A 20,794-nucleotide genomic window follows, 5' to 3' on the forward strand; every position below is an offset into this window, starting at 1 on the left:
CTCAGGTCCTCACCCCACCAACCGCCTGTGGCTGCACCAACTCCCCACACCCTCCGCCTCGGCAGAGGGCAGTCGTCTTTTCTGGCTTTCGCGATGCTGTGCTTTTCAGTAGTCTGGTTTTGCCACGCTCTTTTAACAACATGGCTGGGCTTGGAGGGTATTAGGCCGAGTGAGAGAAGTCAGAGAGAGGAAGGCGAATGCCACGGCATCTCACATACATTTAGAATCTCAGCGAGGACGACAAACCAGTGAATACAGCAAGGAAGTAAGTAAACAGAGCGGGGTCAGGTGTACTAAAAAAAATGCTCCTACGACAGTGAACAACACTTAGGCCATGTTGACTTAAGGGCTCCTAACGTTTGATTATACCGACAGTGGAGCTGCCTGCCTAGAAAGCGTAGTGTTTCAGGGTCATTACTTCTATAGCAAGAAGTATCTTGATCCACACTGAAACATACCATGTGGGTTTTTTGGGTTGTCCTCATCCGTTCTATACAAATTCAATAGGCGTCTGTGTCTTCTTCGCCGCGCTGCATCTTTGTTGCTCTGCAGGGGCTCTTCGCTAGCTGCGGGGAGCGGGGCTGCCCTGGGGCGGTGCTGGGCTTCTCACTGCGCTGGCTGCTCTCATGGCGCACGGGCTCCAGGGCGCTCAGGCTTCAGTAGCTGTGGTTCCCCGGCTCTGGAGCACAGGCTCAGTAGCTGTGGTGCTGGGGCTTAGTTGCCCCGAGGCATGTGGGATCTTCCTGCACCAGGGATCAAACCTGTGTCTCCCGCATCAGCAGGCGAATTCTTTACCCCTGAGCCACCAGGGAGGCCCTGTCTTTTATCTCCTTAAGTTACATATTTTTTAAAAATGTAATGGACTTTTCGCTAAGCCTCACATAGATGCCCTGGTTGGCAGTGGTCACTTACCTGTTCATAACCTGCCAGTTGAGCAGGCGTGGAAGCCATCCAGGAGGAATAGTGGGCAAGAAAGTTACCGTGGTGTCAGACTAACACGATGCCGCTGTGATGACAGTTCATCTTCATCCTTCCCATTGTCTTCAGGGCACCTTGCTGAACAAAGGGACTCCTTAGGTTTACACTCAGCCCTTTATTCTCAAGTGCAGACATGCTTCTGAATCTTGTGTTTTGAGTGAAGCATCTCTACGGGCCCCTTTCTTCTCAGGTTGCCGAGTCCTTAGGAATCACAGAGGAGTTCCTAAGGAAAAGAGAAGGATATGCAGATTGTGTTCCCGGCAAGTGCACCAGCCCGGAGGAGGCCCCAGCGGAGCTGGAGGGAGCGCGTCCGCAGAAGAGGGCGGATGAGGTGGGCATGGCCCGAGGGGCGCCAGGCCGCCGTCCGGCCAGCGGGGAATTGTTGGGGTGGACCGCTGGGACTCCAGCACTTCTCCAGGAAGAAGAGGTGCTGGTTGGCCTGTTTCTTCCTAGTCTTAGCTGGTTGGGTCTTCTCTCCCTAGATTGCAGAGGATGGGCTGGCCTCAGTGAAAAGGACCAGGAGAGACGCTGTGCCCCAGGACCCCACGGAGTGTCCTGCTGAAGACGGGGGCCTGCAGAGGCCGGCCCTGCGTGCCCCAGCGGCCGGTGCAGGTAAGACAGCCCTCGTGGCGTGCACCCCGGGGCTCAGAGACCTGCTGCTCGGGGGTGGGGACGGCACTCCTGTGGCCGCGTTTCAGAGACTGCTCTGGTTTCTCAAGAGTTTTACCCAACCTCCCAGTGTTCATTCCCAGGAGTCTCGGGTCTTTGGGGTTTTCTTGAGTCCTTTATTGGAATGAAGAGCTGCCTCATGGTGCTAAGTGGGTTGTGCCTGGGAGGGCCCCAAGGAGTTGGGGAGACCTGAGAGCAGGGACTGGTCCCGGGACACGTGAGTCCATGGCTTGGCTTTCGTGAAACTTGGTTCTCAGTGCCAGCTGAGAGTTAACATTGGAAAACAAGACATGTTCTAGCTTTTACTTTGGTGCTAGCCAGAACGGACCCATGAGACTCCCGGAATATATCGCAGGCGTAACTTTCCAAAATGTTGTCACAGCTGCCTGATACCCTTCCTTGATCCGTAGGTCTCTAATATAAAGAGGCCTCCTCTCCTTCAGAACTTGGGACTTAATTCTTCCAGACAGGAGGGCAGGTTTATTCACTGAGAACAATGAGGGCTGTCTGGCACCTGTTTGGAACACAGCTCCCCTCGCCTCACAGGTCTGAGTTTCCTCTTAGCTTCATCCATTCCTGGAAGCCGCCAAGTAACAAGGAGGGTTTGTGTTTTTGTTTCAGGGGCAGGAAGGTTTCTCTGGACTAGCTTGGTTTGGATAGTGATGTGTGACCAGCAACAGTACACAACTGACTCTGTTTTTCTGAACCGTTTAGGTTTTGCCCCTGGAGTGAATGGGGGCGCCTCTCCCGGCCCCGAGGAAAGCCCCGCGATGCCGGCTCCCAAGCAAGAGGGCAGCGCGGCACAGGCAGGCCACCGGCTGGCAGCACTGACCGGTTGGGCAGCTCAGGGTGGGCCTGTAGACCCCACTGCCCTGCGCCAGGGTGCCCTAGGCCGGGGCTCCCCTGTCCCTTAGGGAAACTGGGGACAGGGGCCCAGCACCAGCTGGCTGCGCTCCCTGGGGAGAGTATCCAGATGCTGGGGCTGGCCTGGGGAGCCCGGCTCTCTGCAGAACCTGTCTCCAGCCTGGAAACTCAGAGGCAGGAAGTTTCTGCGAGGCATGTGGCTCCCACCTGAGCAGCCCCGAGTCCAGCGCCGGCGAGGCCCCTGCCCCTCTGCCCAGGAAAGTGTGGTCCATGGATGCCGTGCCAGCCAACTGTGCGCACAGCACCGAGTCTGAGCGGGGCCTCTGCCCAGCCGGGGCAGATGCCGAGTCCTGAGGGGGCCCTGTAGGCCGCAGGGGGCTGGGACCAGCTGCCCTGAGAGGCACACAGACCAGGGGCTGGAGGCGGCGCTGCCGTCTGGGAGGCCGTGCTTTTGAACTTAGCAACGGGTGCCCTGCGGTCTTGTCTCAGGAATAGGAGCAGACGGCAGTTCAGACTCTGACTGGCTTCCCTTGTTCCATCTGGGTTCCTTAGTGTCCGGGGAGGGGGATACTGTCACAGTGACGGACGCAGAGGGGCCTGCCCTGTGGGGGGCCCCCCGGAATGGCTCCTCTGGAGGCTTGGAGACGCAGCCCTCTCAGTGAGATGGGGTCAGAGCTGCAGCCCTAGATCTGTGTGGATTTTACCCAGAGAAGGTCTGTTTCAAGGAACATGTATTTTTCTAATGTGAATACTGACACAAATGAACATTTTATTTATAAAGAATAACGTCTTTCTACCTCACTGTCTGCCTTTTTCTACATCTTGCTTGTTGTAATGATGGCAGATGCGTTACCTGGGGATGGATCCCTCTGACGCATCTGCCCCTGGGCACTTCTGACAGCTGTTGCAGGGGGTGCCGCTGCACTGGTTCTGGGTTGCCTCCCCTGCCTCCAGGCACAGAAGACGACGTCCTCTTTCTTCTCTGCGACGCGCTCCTTTACAGCAGACTTGGTCCACACGAGAAGCTGCTTCTGGGTTCAATAAATCACTGTGCAAGCCTGCCATCTGGGCAGCGTTTTATTGGGAAGTAGGGAAGGACGTTGTTTGTCCTGACACTTGGTGGATAGGGAGAGTGAGGCACAGGACAGGAGCCGCAGCCCCTCCACGTCCCGCTTGTAAAGCCACTTATCAAGCAAGGTCTCTCTGTCTCTTCTTGGAATGTTTTCCTGGGCTCTACCATGGGGAGAAAGAGAGGGCCATTTGTCCACACTCAGATGAGAGCATCAGAAGGGCACAGCTGTCCTTTCCCTACCCTGGCTGACGCCATCAGGAGGGACCCTGGATGCTGGGGCCGGGGCTGCAGGCTGCGCCTTCCCTGTGCTGGGGAGGAGTGGGCTTTATTCTCAGGGAGTGGGTTGCCATGCCCGCCTCCAGGGGATCTTCCCGATCAAGGGATCAAACCTGTGTCTCGTGTCTCCCAGACTGGCAGGCAGATTCTTCACCACTGCACCACCCAGGAAGCCTCTGAGTTCCAAAGGGCAGGTTCAAACAGTTGCTAATCAGGGAAGTTGGACTGAGGGACGGAACTGAACTGAATCAGGGAAGGGAGGGTACAGAGTGACAAGGGAGAAGCAGTTGAGAAATAATAGTGCAGCCTTGGGGCAGGGTCATGGTTCCTCCTCAAGTGATCAGTCGCTCAGTTGCGTCTGACTCTGGACTCCATGGACTGCAGCACTCCAAGCTTCCCTGTCTATCACCAAGCCCCTGAGCTTGCCCAAACTCATGTCCACTGAGTTGGTGATGCCATCCAACCATCTCATCCTCTGCCTCATCCTTCTTCTGCCTTCAATCTTTCCCAGCATCAGAATCTTTTCTAAAGAGTCAGTTCTTCCCATCAGATGACCAAAGTATTGAAGCTTCAGCATCAGTCCTTCCAATGAATATTCAGGATACACACAACAGTATCTTTGAGCTCTTCTGTTGGGTAGGTGTCCCAACAGATGGAACATGCTAACTACTGGATGAAACATGCTCCAGAGAGAAGGTCACCCCGTGACTCCAGATGGCCTCTGGCTTTGAAGAATGCAGGCCCTGTGGGCACCCTGGTCCTAATCAGCAAGCCCGCCCCCTTGACTGTAAGACACCACACAACCCCTCACCCTCGCCCAGGTGGGACACACAGCTGTCTGTTATTCATATTCGGCCGTGCTGGGGCCTGCTGCTGTGCAGGCTTTGCTCTAGCTGCTGCCAGCGGGGGCTCCTCTCGTCACAGAGCTCGGGCTTCTCGCTGCGTGAGTTCCCGTGTTGCGGGGCACGGGCTCAGGAGTTGTAGCACAGGGGTCCCATTGCCCTTTGCCACGTGGGATCTTCCTGGCTCAGGTATCGAACCCACGTTCCCTGCGGTGGCGGGCGGATTCTTTACCACTGAGCCACCACGGAAGCCCAGGACACAGTTTTGAGGGCATCAGCCCAGTGTGGCCCCCTTCCTTCACCTGACGAAGCAATTCTTTTCTACTTCACCCCAAACTGTCTCCAGGATTCAGTTCAGCACCGGTGCAGAGGCTGGGCTTCCGCATCAGCAGCACTGTTCGTTCCCATTAGTTCTCTCGGGCAACCTGGGTGTCTGTGGATGAGGTGTCGAGAAGACAGGAAATGTCCTAGAAAGGCTGAGCAGTTCTTCAGTGTCTCCCCTGAAGAGCATTTACTCTTTTAAAGACCCCATCCCAATCCTAAAAACTGACCCCATGCCTCTGAGGAGGGCTGGTCCTGCCCACCTGGCTTGGGACCACAGCAGGGAGCCCTGGGGGAGGGATGCCCCTTCTGCCGAATGCCAGCCAGGCGGCTTCCAGGCTGCAGGACATCTGACGGGCTACTATTATTATGGTTGGGTTTTCATAAATACTGCAAAGGAGAGGAACAAGAAGTTCTAAGAAATTCTGCTTTGGAATGCTTTGCACATGCCAACTTACACAGTGTGATTCATTCCAAATACACCCCCATCATACATAGTGTTTTATTTTTGGAATATTTTCTTTCTTTGCCTGGGAAGCACTTGTTCCTGAGCTGCTAGGACTTGAGTGTCATGAGACTACACCCCGTATCATATAGCATGACATTTCTTAGACTTCTGTTTCTGGGGGAGCAATAGCAGAACTGACCCCCAGTATCTGGTTGCAAATATTGCCAAACGAGGATTTAAACCAGAAGGACATGGAAGACACTTCACTTGGCCTGTCATGACTAAGTGCAAGGACGGGCAATTTTTTGGCAGCTGGTTTGCATCTGCGTGACGCTGATCTTTATCCAGCGCCCTCTAACGTATTCTAGACACTAGTTGCAATCACAAAGCTAATGTGCACTTGGTCATGTCCAGCTCTTTGCGACCCCATGGACTGTAGCCCACCAGGTTCCTCTTGTCCATGGAATGTTTCAGGCAGGAATACAGGAGTGGGTTGCCATTCCCTTTTCCAGGGGATCTTCCCGGCCCAGGGACTGAACCCACATCTCGTGTGTTTCTTGCGCTGGCAGGCAGGTTCTTTACCGCTAGTGCCACCTATTTTAGTTGTAGTTACGAAGCTAATACAGTCCCGCAATTTTAACAATACAAATAGTAAACCAGGGATTTTCTACGCAAGTGGAACCTATGTAAAATAGGCCTAATTGACAAAAACCAGATCACTCAGTCATTTAGTTAAGGAACTCATTTATTTCATGCAGAAGTCTTCATAGATGCCACATTCACAACAGGTGCAGACAAGGCTGAGTGGCAGACGGCAGGCAGCAGTAATCAGTGTCTGGAGAGGCCCCAGAGAGCTGGTGAAAGGATCAAGCACAGGGCCTGATCGCGGGTGCAGCCGGGGGGGCGGATCCCAGGGTACCACCCAGCGCCCACCTGGAAGTCTGTCCACCGGGGGGCCTGGAGCCCCGAGGTGTGGGGGGAGGTCACAGTGCGCGGTGCCCCGTTTCCAGCAGCATGCTCTCTAGAAGCAGCCTGCTGCCGCCCTCCAGGTAGGGCTGGTGCAGCCACATGGACAGGTAGCTGAGGGCGAGGTCGCGGTCGGCCGTGTGTGCCAGCTGCTCCACCACCGTGCGCTTCAGGCGGAGCTCCTTGCTGTACATGTCCGAGAGCTTGCGGGAGACCTCGTCTGCAACCAACGCGGGCCCCCTTAACAGCGGCATTTGCTGGAGGGGGAGCCCGAGGCTGGGATGACCCGCCATTACTTTGTTTTTTTCCCCGCCCTGCTGCACTGCTTATGGGATCTTAGTTCCTGGACTAGGGATCGAACCCATGCCCTCTGGAGTGGAAGCACCAAGTCCTGACCACCGGGGACTTTGAACAGCTGCTCCTTAAAAGCCAGAGTCAGCAGCAGAACTGGGAGGAAGATGGACTCTAGCCAGTGTAGATCAGGATCATATAACAAGGGAAATGAGTGTCATGGAATTAAAAGGCACCTGTAACCTTTTCTACGCAGCTCTTAGGAGCCTACAGTCACTATACAGAGCACATTCATCTCAAACTGACAATATTCAATGAACACGTTACATTAGGTGATTTTATCCCTCTCCCTTATTTAGAAGTGAGGTCTCAAAGGGACAGCAAATAGTTTAGCCCTTCTTTTAAACTAATAATGCTAAAAAGAGGCCTTACTGCACAATTTATTTAGGTAATGGAGTTTGTTTTCCCAGAAGCCTGCCTTCATGGGGCAGGCTAAAGTGACCCCCATTTACTTTTTAAACAAAGCAAAACAAAAAGTGAAAACCTATCTTTCTACCAAAAAAAAAAAAAAAAATCCTACCTCTGCTGAGGAGCCTAAGTTCATTCTGCCCATTGGCTTTAAAGGACTAATGGCAGCTTGCTTCATGGGTCTCTAATGATGTTTAATATTCTTTGCTGATTGTTGTTCAGTCACTAAGACGTGTCCGACTCTGTGACCCCAGGGGCTGCAGCATGCCAGGCTTCCCTGTCCTTCACCATCTCCCGGAGCTTGCTCAAACGCATGTCCATTGAGTTGGTGATGCCATCCAACCATCTCATCCTCTGTTGCCCCCTTCTCCTCCTGCCCTCAATCTTTCCCAGCATCAGGGTCTTTTCCAGTGAGTCTTTGCTGGTTAGTAGGTAATTAGAGCCAAGAAGAAATGCTCATCTAAGATGCCTCCATTTCCCTCCCTCCCAAAGGATCCTCCTGAATTGAATTTCAAAGTCTTGTCAGCTTTAGAGGGCCAGATCGAAATGGCATGAAATGCTCTCAGGATCTACCCTTGAAAAAAAGGCAGAAAGGACTACTTACAAAAATGAGCTGTGGGCCACGTGTGGAAGAGTGGGGGGCGCTTCCTCTCCTCCCCATGATGGTAATCTTCTAGTTCACAAACGCCCTTGGTGGTTGAAGACAGCTTTTCCATCTTCATCTGTATTTTGGTCTGAAAAAGATATTAGACTATGAGATTATTATTTGAAATTCAGTCTTAGATTCAGTAACTCTGAAGATTTCAAAGCTAAGAAATATAAGTCTGTTGAGATGTAAGTCCAATAACTCAACACCATTCACTCATGTGCAGCAAATTTCTGGGAGATGGAGGTAAATGGTTGCTTCGATTTCACAAGTTTGGATTACTTCAGTAATAAACCCTGGATTTCCATTGCTGGAAAAGAGGAAGCTTGCTGAGTCCCACTTCACTGAACTCTCTGAACATCACTCACTTTTTAGCACTGAAGACCAAGAGGGGTGGCAAGGTAGGCTCTCCCTTTTATGGAATGAAAGACAGGAGAAGAGGCATTAAACAAGCTCACTTCTGACTCGATATGAACTGCCTTTTGAATTTGATGCCAAAAACTTGGCCTCTGTGCACCAGTGCTGAGTCAAATCTCGGACAGAGTTTTGGGTGAAGTAGAAAAGAACAGCTTTATTGCTTTGCCAGGCAAAGGGGGACATGGCAGCCTCTTGCTCGGAAAAACTGCGTGTCTGCGGCCCGGGAGGTATTTGACGAGGAGTTCAAGGGGTGGGGTTGCCAATAAGATTAGGGTGTGTGGAGGGCCTGGTCTCAGGTGGTCGGGTCTCCTAATCTTGATAAGTTTCTCGGGTCCCTTTAATCTTGCCTCAAGTAGTTTCTTAACTGCTCCTCTCTAAATTAGCAACTGCTGGAATCCACCCTTTGGAACTCAGGGAAGATCAGGGAGGCTGGAGTCTTTTTTTAAATTATTTATTCATCACAACTTTATCTAATGATTTTTGGCTGTGCTGAGCCTTTGTTGCTGCAGTGAGCAGGTGGGGGCGGCCCTCTCCAGCTGTGGTGCTCGGTCGTCTCACCGCAGTGTCTTCTCTTGTTGCCAAGCACAGGTTCTAGCGGAGGCTCAGTAGTTGTGGCTCATGGGCTTAGCTGCTCGGTGGGATGTGGGATCTTCCCAGATGAGGGATCGAACCCATGTCCCCTGCACTGGCAGGCGAATTCTTTACCACTGAGCCTCCAGGGAAGCCCCGTATTTATTTATCTGGCCGTGCCAGGTCTTAGCTGCGGCACTCAGGATCTCTGATCTTTGCTACAGCACGTGGGATTGAACCCGGGTCCCCTGCACTGGGAGCGTGACGTCTTAGCCACTGGACCACCAGGCAGGTCTCGAGACTGGGGTCTTGCCTACAAACAAGAAAGGTGGGACAAAAAGGCTTCCGTGACCTGCTTGGTTTCAAGTTCACTGAAACCTCTGAGGCTTGGTTTCCTTGTTGATAAAACTGTAATAACGAAAGGCAGCCCAGCACGCCACACACAGGGAGGCAACAGCAACCACGTGACGCTGACGGTGCCTGGTGCTCGTCAGGAGCTTGCTGCAGTGTGGACCGGCCCGACAGAGCGCCTGCTAACAGGGCCGGGGGACTGACGAGTGCCTGTGGGGCGCCCGGTCGGAGCCACATCAGTGTTTGTGAAGTAAGACAAACGCGTGCAGTGACCAAGCTTTTGGATTTCAGTAGCATAGCTCTGTGTGCGTGCGTGTTAAGTCACTCCAGTCGTGTCCAGCTCTGTGTGACCCCATGGACTGTGTAGCCCACCAGGCTCCTCTGTCCATGGGGTTCTCCAGGCAAGAATACAGGAGCGGGTTGCCATGCACCCCTCCAGGGATCTTCCCAACTCAGGGATCGAACCTGTGTCTCTTATGTGTACCTGTATTGGCAGGCAGTTTCTTTACCACTAGCGCCACCTGGGAAGCCCCATCGTAGGTCTGCTAGACCACAACTCTAGGTCCTAAGTATGAAGTTAGCTTTATGTACACAGCGGGGTGTAAGAAAAGCTGTATCAGTCATGAAACCTTAATTCCCTGCACTTGGTCCTTCAAGCACTCTCTAACTACACGAAGCGGCTGAACTAAATTTAGCTAACATTAGTTTTTAAAGAACCAGACTCTGTTCCCAAATCTTTCCAGGTTTGATATTTCATTTGGCCCAACCCCAGGAGATAGGACTCATCATTTCCGGATGACAGCTGGGAAAATTCTCAAGGTTGCTGAGCTCGGGAAGGACGAGGCCAGGCCTCGACACCCAATCCCCAGCCCTGCCCTCTGCGTCCTGCGGCAGCTCCCCGCTGCCACCTAATGCTAAGAAGAGCTGACAAGCCCGAGGACAGCAAAGGAAACTGGAGGCTTGAGCCTGGGCCGGAGGAGCCAGCTCCATCCAGGGGCTCATTCAACAATAATGACACCAAAGCCACACCCGCCCACAGCCCTGAAGTAACAAGCTCGTGGCTCCACGTCCCTCCTAAAGGCAACAGCCCTCACTGTGAAATGTTCGTCCAGCTGAGGGACACGGATACCTCCACCCAGGCCAGATTCAAGGCCAAGTCAAGCCTGGGAAACCATTCTCTCTAAGGGCTCAAGGCAAATAGGAATAATGATATCAGCATCCTCATAACATCAACTTTGGTTTTGAAACTGAGTGAGAAGAACTAACTTTCAAACTACTTTATGTTTTTTGGCCATGCTATGCAGCTCGAAGGATCCTAGTTCCCGAACCAGGGACTGAACCTGGGCCCACAGCAGTGAAACCAGTCCTAAGCACTGTGCCGCCAGGGAAGTCCCTCGAACCACTTATTCCATCTGAAATAGAAAAAATCCACTGGGGCAGAGAACTCTGGGGCCTGACCCCAGCACCCATGGCCAGCCCAGGCTCTGTGTGAAGGAAGGCCTTGGGAGCCAGGGCCACTGCGGGGGGCGTGGCCGTCTCAAACCCAGCGGCCACTTTCAGCTGCCCTGCCAGGCCACGTGCTGTGGGGGGAGGGGCCGGGCGCAGGACGTGTCACCTGCTCAGTCCATCAGGCTGGACTTTCTGGCCCTTGACTCAGGTCTGACGCCCTCCCAGGCCACCCCTCCTCTGCACGGTCAGCAGGGTGAGGAAGGGGTTCCCGTGGCACCAGACAGCCCCGCAAGAACAGGGAGAGTGGGGACCGCGCAAGCAAAGCCAGTCAGTCCCTCCTGCCTCGCCTAAAACGGGAGGCGAACAGCCTCTTCCCCTTGTTCCTGCCCAAGCCCCCCTTCCCCACAGTGGTGTGCACATGCAGAGAGTTATAAATGAGGGAAGTGCGTGCTAAAGAAAGCCAAATGGCATTTAGAAACAAAATCCTTCCCAGGGTTTTTACGCTTCGTAAAAGTCACGTTAGCATGTGCCCGAAGTGTTTCCAGTTCTGATCCAGCTGGGGGTTCTGTAAGATGTTTTGTGCAGAGAGGGAGGCGGGAGGCCGTGGATGATGGAAGTTCTGGTGCGAGAGTTGCCACATCGACCCAACAGACGATAGCCCGGCTGCCTGTGCTTAACCATGTTGAAAGCATTTCAATATCCACAGGGAACTATATTCTATATGCCGTAACAGACCATAGTGGGAAAGGATATGAGAGAGTGTGTACATGTGGATAACAGAATCCTTTGCTTTACAGCACAAAGGAACACAACGCTTTAAACCAACTAGACTTCAACGGAACAACAAAAGCTAACAACTAAAAGCTGAGTGTGACCAGGAAATAAATATTTCAATGTAGGAACTTAGCCATCCAGTTTTTTCTCTTTCAAGCAACGTGTGCACTGGTGTTTTGTCCAAACAAAACCACTTGCCAAAATCAAATGGGTTAATGTTGGGGGAAAAAAAATACACGTGGCCAGTTTTCAATTGGCTTTTTCTGGAAAACTTGATTGATTACTCTGCCTGTGTTAATTCAGGAAGCCCAGGTCCAGAAGCTGAGGTCATTGACCCAATTACTGGAGATGCAGCAGTGAACACAGAGATGCCACCGAACAAACACCCACACGCCTTCCCCTCCAGCCTTCCTAGGGTGGAGCTGAGAACAAAGGGCCCGACCGCACAGGCCTGTCCTGTTTCTGCCTGAGCACTGCGTGCAAGGGGTCGGGCAGGCGGGCAAGTGTTTCTTATCACAGCACCACCCAAAGGCAGTGTTACAAACCAGGACAATCACAAAACCCTGATTATTTACTTAGAGGAGACAGATAGCTCCCCCGCCACTCCCCCACGGCAAAATATCCTGAAGACAGTGGTGCATTTCGATTAAAGGAAAGGCGAAACCACCAAGATGTCCTTGGTGCTCTATTTGTTTTTCTCATTTTCATGTTTCAGAAACCATACACCTTATAAAGGATGTGCTTCTTTTCTGAAAAACTTATAAACCTATAGTCTGCCTTTTAATAGGTGGAATCCTGACTTTGAACAAGTGGTATCTTGAAGAAATACAATGATACTCGACATATGCTGTTTAAAAAGATAAGGAAGCATGTCAAGCATTAGAAACATATCAAGAAATGTTAGAATATGTAGACGCTCTATGTGGAGAAGCTTTAGTTATCTGCGTTTAAGGTGTGTAAACCCCATCCCTGTGTCTGGCTGAGATGAGCTGTTTCGTCCACATGTGGTGGCCAGCGTGGTGGGTACCGACATCCAGGCTTGAGTTAAACAACCCTTCAGAGCATCCCTTATGGGCGAGATCAGGGTTCTCAGGCCAGATCCAGCTTGGTCTATTTTTGTGCGTCCCTTGAGCTAAGAATGGGTTTTACATTTTTAAGTGGTTGGAAAAAAAAAAAATCAAAAGCAGAATATTTTATGTGACACATGAAAGTTGTATAAAATTCACAGTTCAGCGTCCATAAATAGAGCTCTGCTGGAAGGCGGTGGCGCCCACTCGCCTCCGGACGGCTGCTGAGTAGAGGCGAGAGGCCCACAAGCCTAATCTGCTCCCTGTGGGGACCCGGAGCAGGGACACTGCCCTGCGACACGCCGATCAGAAGGACGGTCAGGACAGCATCTCGGAAACAAGATTTATAGGGCAGGCAGAGCAAGAGACCAAAGAGGAGGCGGAGGAGGGACAAAGAAAATCTTGGAGGGAAGTGTGGAGCCCCTCCGGGCGCCTGCGCACACTCGGCCCGGGGCGGCGGCACCTTACCAAACCTTCCAGGGTGGCCTGCAGCTGCTCGCACAGCGTCTCGAGCTCCCTGCTGTATTCCGGGTGCTCCTTTTCTGCACAGTCGTCGGAAGCCAGGCCGCTGCTCACTAATTCTATCTTGTCTTTGCTCCTGGACCAGATGGAAAAGCGGGAACAGAACACACTCCGTGAGGTCACCTCCCTTCGTTAGGATGAACCCCAGAAAACTCAATATCCGTGTACAAGTGTCGTCATCGACTGTCTCCACCGGTGTCATTTCAAATCATCACGTTTGCGTGTTATTTACGCATACGAGGAATATGTCCATCCGCTGCTCGATTCTGCCCTAGAACAAAGTCAGTTCAATCGAGTCCTGTGGCGCATTCAGTGGGCAAGACACAGTCATTTCCTCAGAGCCCGCCAGCTAGGAATGTGTTTTGTAACTGGAGAGCTGTGATCCACGGCACCTGAAATTAATCTAGTGGCTCCACAATCAACATTTAAGTGAAAAAATGAAACATTAGAAGATTATCAGAGAAGATCTTCTTGTTGTTCTTCGTTTTGTAGTCTAAGAAGTTTTAAAAAAGTTTTTTGGAGCATACTTGATTTACAATGCTGTGTTAGTTTCAGCTGTACAGCAAGTGAATCAGCCATACGTACACATACAGCCACTCTTTTTTAGATTCTTTTCCCATCTAGGCCGCTACAGAGTAGTAAGTAGAGTCCCCTGAGCTATCCAGTAGGTCCTTATTAGTTATCTATTTTATGTACAGTAGTGTGTGTGTATGCATCAATCCCAAACTCCCAATGTATCCCACCCCTCACCTCCAACTTCAGAGAGCATCTTATGGAGTCAGGTAAGAACTGCTTCTTGGAACTTGCTGAGCAGGAGAAGGGACCAGAGGGCTGACATGTCTGATGTGCTTGGAAGAGCTGGCGAGGGCCAGGGGTCCAGCCCAAGAAGTTAAGACTCTAGACTCCGGCCGGTAGACAAAGATGTGCAGCTTTGAGAAATTACAACTACTATGTACAGATCCGCACTCACGTTTCTCTTCAGGTCATTTAAACCTTTCGCCTTTTACTAAAAGAGTTCCATGGGTAGGAACAAGCTTGAGTCTTGATTAAATTTTTTGAGGCCTTGCGTAAGCCAGGCTGATTTAAAAAAAAAAACCAAAAATCCAAAACTAAAAACATATACATAGGAGAGTGCAAAGAACAATAAAGCAAATCTTTCCATCAGAACTGGCAACTGCCAACAGTTTCTTCATAACTCTTTTGTTTTTTTAAAAGAACTTGCTGAGGGAACACACTCCAGCGTGTCTCCTCTGCTCTAGACACCCCACTCCACGTCTGACTCCTGGTCGCCATACGGAGATACCCAGGGCAAGGTCTGGGAGGGTCTCAAGTCCAGGGGCTTCTCTCCCTGTGGCATCTGGGGTAAAAGCACAGGGCCCAGGGAAGCGTTCAGGTTCCCCAACCTAGAAGCTACCCAAACCCCTGTCCTTCCGGATTTTTATGGAGGCTTCCTTATGAAGTCACAATTGATTAAATGATTGGCCATGGGTGATTAACTCAAGTTCCCCAGAGTGCAGGTGAGGGGGCGGGGCTGACAGTGCCAACTCCAACTGCACGGCTGGTATCCCCTCCTTAGGGGTTTTCCAAAAAGCCCCCTTATTAACACAGGCTCGGGTGTCTTAGGAAGGGGCCTGCTATGACCACAGGGCACTCCTTAATCCTTCTGGAGCTAATTCAGGAACTGGAGGACCAAAGAACAAATATTACTATAACTAAAGATTCTTCTATAGCTCGAGTCCCTAAGGAAATCATCAGGGTTTTAAGAGCCATGTGCCAAGAACAGGGACAAAGGGCAAATCTATGTATTTTCTAGTGATAAGTCAGAACACCGCAGAAATAAAACGCAGCAGTCTGGAGATGAAGTGGTACCTGCCCCACCGTCCCACTCAGTCCTCCCAGAAGGTACCAGCGCCTGAGTCTGTCTCCTCCCAGTCCATTTTGATAATTTGACATGCAGATGTAACCACAAACAATTTGTAGCATAATTTTGTTTTTACAGTGCACGTACACTTCATACCTGCATGCACTGTTTTATCAGTTGCTTGTTCGCTTTATTTACCCATGTTGCTGGAGGCTACCTGGCCCACTCTAAAAGACGCCCATGAAATGTCTGCCCAATCGCTAAGGCGGAAGCACACAGAACATGTTCCGCCAGTACTTACAACAGACTGATTTTCATGTTGGCAATACTGTTTGCAGTAGCAAAACCTCCATCGTTGAGGGCTTCCCATTTCAGGATTAAATTATGCCAGTCGGCTGCATTGTCCTTAATTTTTCTTGCACTGACAGATAAGACAGGTTTTCTTGGTGTTACAGTTCCAAGAGTCTTTGCTAATAGGGAGGAAGAGAAACATCACTTTATGAAATTCAAGATCACAGTTGGGGGGAAAATGGTCCTTATGATTTGCGACAGTAAGACTATTTAAAACACTACATTGACTGGACAGATCGTGTTGTGGAAACGAAGACGTGCGGATGAATGTGAAATTTCCTGGGACTAGACAAAGAGAATTGTTTCTACCTTTAAAGTCTCGGCAGATATAGCTGAGTCCTCTCGAAGCCTAATGGCTCGAGACTCTTTCACCCCGAGCACTCTGTGATGTCAAAATGAAAGTTGCTCAGTAGTGTCCGACTCTTTGCGACCCCATGGACTGTAGCCTGCCAGGCTCCTCCGTCCACGGAATTCTCCAGGCAAGAATTCTGGAATCGGTAGCCACTTCCTTCTCCAGGGGATCTTCCCAACCCAGGGATGGAACCCAGGTCTCCCACATTGTGAGCACTCTGACCACTTGCAAAGGTTGGGACGGAAGCAGAGCTGTAACTCTCTGCTGCTAGGCTCTGATGCCCCTGCCTTGGCGCTCCCATTCTCTAGCCTCAGGCATTTGCTCTGAGCCCTGTGGCTAAGTGGTGCTAGTCACTCGAACACTGACAAGGCTGGACCCCAGAGACGCAGTGATGGTCTCGATGCTGCCAATACATGGGGAGCTCCAAACTCCTTCAGGACCGGACTCCTTCTCGGCCTCGCTGCAACCCCCACCTTGAAGCCCCTCGATTTCTAACTAAAATAAACTACTGGCAACTCTTAAAAGTCCTCTGGATGTGCAGTTCTCTGTGCTAGAAAGTTCTTTCCTTCCTCAAAATAATGCTGCCCATATCCTGGGACTCACTCAGACCCCAGCTCCTGTGGGAAGCAACACCCAGACCATTCAGGCTGCCTGGCCCTCCTACCCCTCTATTCTTTTCTACTTAGAATCCCTCAGGGACTTCCCCGGTGGCCCAGGGGGCCCAGGTTCGATACCTGGTCAGGAAACTAGATCCCACATGCCACAAATAAAGATCCTGCATGCTGCAATGAAGATGGAAGATCCCTCGTGCCACAGCTAAGACAGAACACAGCCCCGAAAAAAACCCCAAAAAATCCTACAAAGGCATCTCATGGGCCACAGGATAAGGTCCAAATTCTCAGAGAGGTCCTTAGGAATCCAGGAAACACAATTGTCTGGAATATAGATTCTAGAGACCAGGCTGACTGGGTTTGAGTCCCAGCTCTGTTACAGCCACCTGTGCAATCTTGGGTAAGTTAGTCAACCTCTCATGGTCTCAAAGTGTCCATCCGTAAAATGGGGATAAACTACATCTACTTCCGAGTTAATGTGAAGATGAGATAATATATGCAAAGCTGTGAGGGCCTGGCACATGGCAAGTATCCAACACAGTATGTGTTACCTCAAGGGCCTCTCCAGTGTGTTTTCCACCACCATCAAGCAGTGCACTCCACCCTGACACTGTCTACTGGGAGTCAGCATCAGATTCCGCAAGGTAACGGCTCAATCCTGTAAGACTCCTCTCCCCTCCCTCCACTTCAGATCCCAGCTTCAAGTCCAGATTGCCCCTTGTGCCTCTGACCTGCAGTCCCCCCTCCTGAGGTTTGATTAACTTGTTAGAGTGGCTCACAGAGAACTCAGGAAAACATCCTCCTTACTAGGCTACCAGGGAGAGCCAGATGGGAGAGACGCATGGGCCGAAGCATGTGGGCAGGGGAGCAGAGCGCTCTACCTGCAATCCCAGCTGCTCACCAACCCGAACATTCTTACAACCCTTCATTCCTGAAAGTTCTCACAACCCTTCACTTTTGGTTTTTTATGGAGGCTTCATTACATGGGCACAACTGATTAAATGAGTTACCGATGGGGCTGATTTAACTCCAGCCTCTCTCCCCTGGTGGTTGAGGTGGGTGGGACTGAAAGTTACACTTCTAATCACATGGGTGGCTCCCCCTTGACAACCAGCCTACCAGGAGCTACCCAGGAGCTTCACTTTTAAATATCATTGATTTTTTTTTCATTCACTCTTTATTTAGACAACTGTCCAGTATTTGCTGAAACCTAAATGCAGGTCAGGAGGCAACAGTTAGAACAGGACATGGAACAACAGACTGGTTCCAAACAGGAAAAGGAGTACGTCAAGGCTGTATACTGTCACCCTGCTTCTTTAACTTATATGCAGAGTACATCATGAGACACACTGGACTGGAAGAAACACAAGCTGGAATCAAGATTGCTGGGAGAAATATCAATAACCTCAGATATGCAGATGACATCACCCTTATGGCAGAAAGTGAACAGAAACTAAAGACCCTCTTGATGAAAGTGAATGAGGAGAGTGAAAAAGTTGGCTTAAAGCTCAACATTCAAAAAACGAAGATCATGGCTTCTGGTCCCATCACTTCATGGGAAATAGATGGGAAACAGTGGAAACAGTGTCAGACTTTATTTTTTTGGGCTCCAAAATCACTGCAGATGGTGACTGCAGCCATGAAATTAAAAGACGCTTACTCCTTGGAAGGAAAGTTATGACCAACCTAGATAGCATATTCAAAAGCAGAGACATTACTTTGCCAACAAAGGTCCGTCTAGTCAGGGCTATGGTTTTTCTAGTGGTCATGTATGGATGTGAGAGTTGGACTGTGAAGAAAGCTGAGCGCTGAAGAATTGATGCTTTTGAACTGTGGTGTTGGAGAAGACTCTTGAGAGTCCCTTGGGCTGCAAGGAGATGAGATCCAACCAGTTCATCCTAAAGGAGATCAGTCCTGAGTGTTCAATGGAAGGACTGATGCTGAAGCTGAAACTCCAGTACTTTGGCCACCTCATGTAAAGAGTTGACTCATTGGAAAAGACTCTGATGCTGAGAGGGATTGGGGGCAGGAGCAGAAGGGGACGACAGAGGATGAGATGGCTGGATGGCATCACCGACTCGATGGACATGAGTTTGAGTGAACTCCGGGAGTTGATGATGGACAGGGAGGTCTGGCGTGCTGCGATTCACGGGGTCCCAAAGAGTCAGACACGACTGAGCGACTGAACTGAACTGAACTGAACTACATTACACCAGACATGGGGGGAGGAAGTGAGTGATCTACATAGACCAGGACCATTTCCATAGAACTTACTTTCCAAAGATGAGGCGGATAACAATTAGGTGATTATCAGGTGTTTTTTTTTTTTCTTTTTTGGCTGCACCATGTGGCATGTGGGATCTTAGTTCCCAGACCAAGGACTGAACCCAAGTCCCCTGAACTGAGACTTAACCACTGGACCGCCAGAGAAGTCCCTATGATCATTAGCTTATATCATAAATGCCAGAGAATAAAACAGGGTCTTGTGTTAAGAGTAAACCCCGAAGCCATTGTCATTTAGGCTGAAACCTAAATGATGAGAAGTCAACAGCAAGGACCCTAAGTGAGAATGAGCTGGCTGAGTGTGAAACAAGACCCATGTGGCTACAGTGAAAAGGAGAGAGAGGGAGTAGTAGCTGAGGAGGCAGTCAAGACAGCCAGAAACTTACAGGCCAAGGTAAGACGTTTGGGTTTATTCCAAGTCAATGAAAAGCAAGCAGGAAGCTTTGAGTAGCTACATGACCTGACGTAGGTTTTTAGAAAGTCAGTTCCACAAAGAAGTCTTCTTGGATCCCAAGGTTAGGTTAGGACTTACTGCACTCTGTACCTGAACACCCTCGACTTCAATAAGCTTCATTCGTGACACTCACCAGCGCAGTGTATTTGCTTGTTTAATGCCTAATACATTCCTTGACAGCCTAAGTTCCACCACATTAGTGACTAAGGCTATCTTGTTCCCTCTTACAACTTCAGCACATAGAGAAGGAAAGTCGATCAGTCATGTGCGACTCTTTGCAACCCCATGGGCAAACATCTCAGTGCATGGGATCCTCCAGGCCAGAATACTGGAGTGGGTAGCCTGTTCCCTTCTCCAGAGGGTTTTCCCAACTCAGGGATCGAACCCAGGTCTCCCGCATTGTAGGCGGGTTCTTTATCAGCTGAGCCACAAACGAAGCCCTCAGCACATCGTAGGTGCAGACTAGAATGTGTTAAATGGAGAAAAAAATCTCTTACCGCCTGTACCACGATCTTCTAAGGAGTTCCCTTACCGAATAGGGGCTCCTTGCGGGCGAGGAGCACTTGAGAGTCACCATTTGTCTGCCCCATAATACAGCACATATTTAGGAACCAAAAACAACACTCTGACTTCAACTCAAACGAGATCAGGTATCAGCCACAGAGCAGGACAGCAGCATAGCGGGTATCTTACTTATTCTCTCCAAGCCTCGACTTCCCACCTGTTGATGACACTTCAAGGGATCGCGGTGAGGCTCAGTGAGCACTCGCTGAATGACAGCTTTTATTATAAGCAGAAAAAACTCTGTGGCCGGGAACTCTGACTGACGGGATTTCAGAAAAAGCGTTCTGCTGTTGCTAATTTATAACGACAATTTGAGTCTCAGGATCTGCTGACGCTCCTTTGTATCATTTTGCTAAAACTGACTTCCAGGCCGATTGCGGAGCCTGTGCCGGGGCCAGCGGGCTGGGCCGGGGCCAGGCAAGAATCGGCACGCAACTCGGAAAACTTCCGGCCGCGGGTCCAGCTCCAAGACCAAACGGCACCACTCGCACCCTCCCGCTTGGGAAAACCGACCCTTCTCACGCACCTTCCATGCCTTCCGCAGGGATCCCGGGAAAAAGACCCGAAGCCCCGCCCATGGCACAGGAAGTCCGCCTGCGTCACTTCCGACACGCCCACCGCCCCTAGACCGGGCTCTGCCGCTCTAGCCGGCGGCGGAGCCGGCTGTCCGTCGGCGGTGCCAGTCCCGTTGCCCAGGGAACGGGCTCCCGGCAGTCCCCGCGGCCTGGAGTCCATCCCCACCTCCTCCGGCCCTGCCGGGCCGACGAGTCCGGAGGGGCTGCCGCGGGAGGTGAGTCCCGCCACGTCGCCCAGCCCCGCGCTCCCCAACCCGAGCCGAGCTCCCGCGCCTCAGGGTCTCACTGCGCGTCTCGCCCCCGTTCCCGACCCCCGTCTCGCCCGCGCCAGGTGGCCGAGGCCGTTGCCGAGGCGCACGAAGCGTCGGGCCCCGTTCCGGGCAGAAGCGGGCGGCCAGCTGAGGGAGCCGTCGTCGCCCACGCCTCTGGGCGCCGCGGGTCCGCAGCCCCGCGCGCGCGGCTCGCTCGCCCCTCAGGTTCCGCGCCTTCCCTCTGCCGGGCCGCGCCCTCGTACCCCCGCCGGCCCCGGGTGCCGAGCTCCAGGGTCTTTCTGAGGGACCCTGCGCCCTGTCCCCACGCCCGAGCCTCTCAGTCCCGGTCCCTTCATCCGCCCACCAGCGCCTGGCATCAGGCCTTGGCTCGTACCCAGTCGATGCTAAGTGTTCGTTAAATGGATAAGTGAGCGACTCGCCTCTCAGTCCTTCTTTAAGGCCCTAGGCAAGATAGTAAGTGCCGGTTGAAGAGTGCGGCGA

The 20,794-nt window shown here is 51.6% G+C and overlaps 3 protein-coding genes and 1 non-coding gene across 14 annotated transcripts in view; 3 read left to right on the top strand and 1 right to left on the bottom strand.

Moving 5' to 3' along the window:
- Positions 1-6,656, top strand: part of ZNF839 (zinc finger protein 839) — a 17,079-nt gene extending 10,423 nt beyond the window's left edge. For both annotated transcript variants that reach the window (XM_042235521.2, XM_042235522.2), the window contains exons 6-8: positions 1,169-1,309; positions 1,461-1,590; positions 2,362-6,656. In XM_042235521.2, the coding sequence (XP_042091455.1) occupies positions 1,169-1,309; positions 1,461-1,590; positions 2,362-2,561 (471 nt within the window). In that variant the 3' untranslated portion in view covers positions 2,562-6,656. The remainder of the gene's footprint in view (positions 1-1,168; positions 1,310-1,460; positions 1,591-2,361) is intronic.
- On the bottom strand, positions 6,198-20,031 carry CINP (cyclin dependent kinase 2 interacting protein). Of its 6 annotated transcripts, none has more exons than XM_004018001.5 (5): positions 19,994-20,031; positions 15,154-15,322; positions 12,938-13,067; positions 7,800-7,929; positions 6,198-6,656 (listed from the first exon to the last, which is right to left on the bottom strand). In XM_004018001.5, exons 1-5 carry the CDS (start codon positions 19,998-20,000, stop codon positions 6,454-6,456), a joined length of 639 nt encoding a protein of 212 aa, XP_004018050.4. In that variant the 5' UTR covers positions 20,001-20,031; the 3' UTR covers positions 6,198-6,453. The 6 variants fall into 6 exon arrangements, 5 of the variants coding, with proteins under 5 accessions (XP_004018050.4, XP_027813229.2, XP_011954459.2 ...); XM_027957428.3 differs by having other exon boundaries at positions 6,198-6,693; XM_012099069.5 differs by having other exon boundaries at positions 19,436-20,031.
- LOC114109264 (U5 spliceosomal RNA) lies at positions 13,954-14,070 on the top strand. The gene has a single exon (XR_003585938.1). It is a non-coding gene; the product is annotated as a U5 spliceosomal RNA (small nuclear RNA).
- Positions 20,032-20,200: 169 nt separating the features above from the next.
- The window catches only part of TECPR2 (tectonin beta-propeller repeat containing 2), a 100,517-nt gene continuing 99,923 nt past the window's right edge, over positions 20,201-20,794 (top strand). For all 5 annotated transcript variants that reach the window (XM_042235524.1, XM_042235526.1, XM_042235527.1 and 2 more), the window contains exon 1: positions 20,201-20,257. The gene's annotated coding sequence lies outside the window, so the exon portion shown is untranslated. The remainder of the gene's footprint in view (positions 20,258-20,794) is intronic.

This window comes from Ovis aries, chromosome 18, assembly GCF_016772045.2.
Source record: "Ovis aries strain OAR_USU_Benz2616 breed Rambouillet chromosome 18, ARS-UI_Ramb_v3.0, whole genome shotgun sequence".
Lineage (NCBI taxonomy): Eukaryota > Metazoa > Chordata > Mammalia > Artiodactyla > Bovidae > Ovis > Ovis aries.